Here is a 1914-nt window from a genome sequence, read left to right as displayed (position 1 = left end):
TATTAAGGACGGCTGGCCTCCGGACTGTGTGATTGCTCTTAGTTGTTCTCCATTTCCGGGGTTTTTGCAGTCCACCGGAACTCTCGGCCAATCTTTAGGCTATTTGATATCCAGGGGTTTGGAGGTCTGTAGGCCCCATCATATTCGTTTGTTGTAGGTACAGTTTTCCTGTTTTCCACTTAAGCTGCTGTTTATGGCGAAAGCCGGTGTTTATTGGTGTGTGAGAGCGACCTCCGGAAGATGGCTACAAGAGCCGTAACCATGACCTCTTTTACATTTCTATAGTCGTTATCCAGATCATCACTGTTCCCTTCGAGTTCCGAGAGCTTCATAGCCTACTCCAACAGATATTGAGGGACTACAGAGGCGCCTTGTGGGCGAAACGAATGCCTCTACATTAACCATGTTTTAGAGGGAAAGTAGATAGGTGCGCGTGGCCGCACGATGTCACTATCAGAGTCAAGTGGCGCAATCCAAACTGAACTCAAAGCTTGTTTCGAAACTCTCCACCGGTAGCTGATNGTAAGATCAGTTGTATTGAAACAAAGTGTAACGCAAAGCAACTGAATGGAACGGTAAAATGGTTCAGAGGAAATCACAAGGCTAAAATTAGCATAGGATGGATAGTATTTCCACAAAGACCAGCTGATTGTCTGAGCAGAAGACACGCCGCGCAATGGTCACACAATCCCAGGCACAGTGTTCCACAAATACATCGCGAAAGAGAACTATCCAATGAGGCTTTGGGGACCGAGTGTCTAAAGAAATGCTGCTTAACTATCACATAACTGTACCAGAAACTCGGGTACTAGGAAATTGCAGTTGGGACAATTGTTGGAACGCCGCACAAATCTAATGAATATGGAAGGGATTAGGAGCAAATTAGACAGCCATGGTTTAGGAAAACAAATATGTTTAAGAAACTGTCTTCGTCCAGCTCACAAGACTGAAAGTGTCAAAACGACAAGGATGACTTACAGGTACAAAAAACACATTGGATTTAGATTGCGTCAAACGAACTAGCGAAGTACACAGGTGTGTAGATGGGAAAAATGGACATCAAATACAAACACTAACCAACATTAGACAACGCCCAAAACACCACCGAGGGTGAGGAAATATGTTTACCTGTGGACAGGATAGAAGTTTTCGTTGAAAACTATGTCCGTCCGCCGCAGCGCCTCGTAATTTGTGCCACACATCAGGCCAGAACCAGTAAAGGTCAACACGAAAGCGATGAGGGAAACGTACGGTGTGCGTTCAACGCAGCCTTCTAATACGGTATGATGATAAATTGAAATATATTCACTAACCCATTTGTGAGCGTGCTTGGGCAAACCTGGAGCATAAAACCCACTGTTCGGACGGCGGAGTTTGTATACGGGTAAGTTAAAATCTGGAAAGTACTATAAATTGAAACGAGTCATTACGGCCAACAAAATTGCCAACAAAATCATACAGTATATCATACCATGGATAACCAGTTCTCTTAGAGTCTCAGAATCTCTTCAGAGGGCTATGGATGTTTATTTGTAATGTACTACTCATAAGGTTGCTGAAAATCCATCGACAGCCCACGACCGGTTTCGCCCTTCTTGGGGCTCACCAGGTAGGCGCAGTTTCAAGTAGAACATAAGGTTGACATGACATTTCAATTTGAAGTTGCAACGTGCATGCCAAAAGATGGTATAACAGTGGTCAGTTTTGTGCTTCGATTTGGTACTCAAAGATGAGAGCGATGTCGTCCGCATACGACAGATCCACAAGGCCCTCACCAGCAATTTGAATACCAGGGTTTTGAAGACCTTCCAGCGTTCGCCTCATTATTTCAACAATGAAGTTGAACAAGAGTAAAGAAAGCGGGTATCCGTGTCTAACACGACTTTTCGTAGGGAAGATTTTGGAGAGCTCACC

General features: G+C 44.4%; 1 protein-coding gene across 1 annotated transcript in view; it reads right to left on the bottom strand.

Moving 5' to 3' along the window:
* The window catches only part of T265_09288 (hypothetical protein), a gene marked incomplete at both ends in the record, with an annotated part of 45838 nt that extends 44204 nt beyond the window's left edge, over window positions 1–1634 (bottom strand). Inside the window, 2 exons of the mRNA XM_009175316.1 lie at window positions 1129–1396; window positions 1607–1634. Of these exons, the coding sequence (XP_009173580.1) occupies window positions 1129–1396; window positions 1607–1634 (296 nt within the window). The remainder of the gene's footprint in view (window positions 1–1128; window positions 1397–1606) is intronic.
* Between the last annotated feature and the right edge of the window lie 280 nt (window positions 1635–1914).

The sequence above is a fragment of the Opisthorchis viverrini genome (assembly GCF_000715545.1).
Source record: "Opisthorchis viverrini unplaced genomic scaffold opera_v5_267, whole genome shotgun sequence".
NCBI classification, from domain to species: domain Eukaryota; kingdom Metazoa; phylum Platyhelminthes; class Trematoda; order Opisthorchiida; family Opisthorchiidae; genus Opisthorchis; species Opisthorchis viverrini.
Note: the sequence above shows the minus strand (reverse complement) of the source record. Positions and strands in the feature narration are given on the sequence as shown.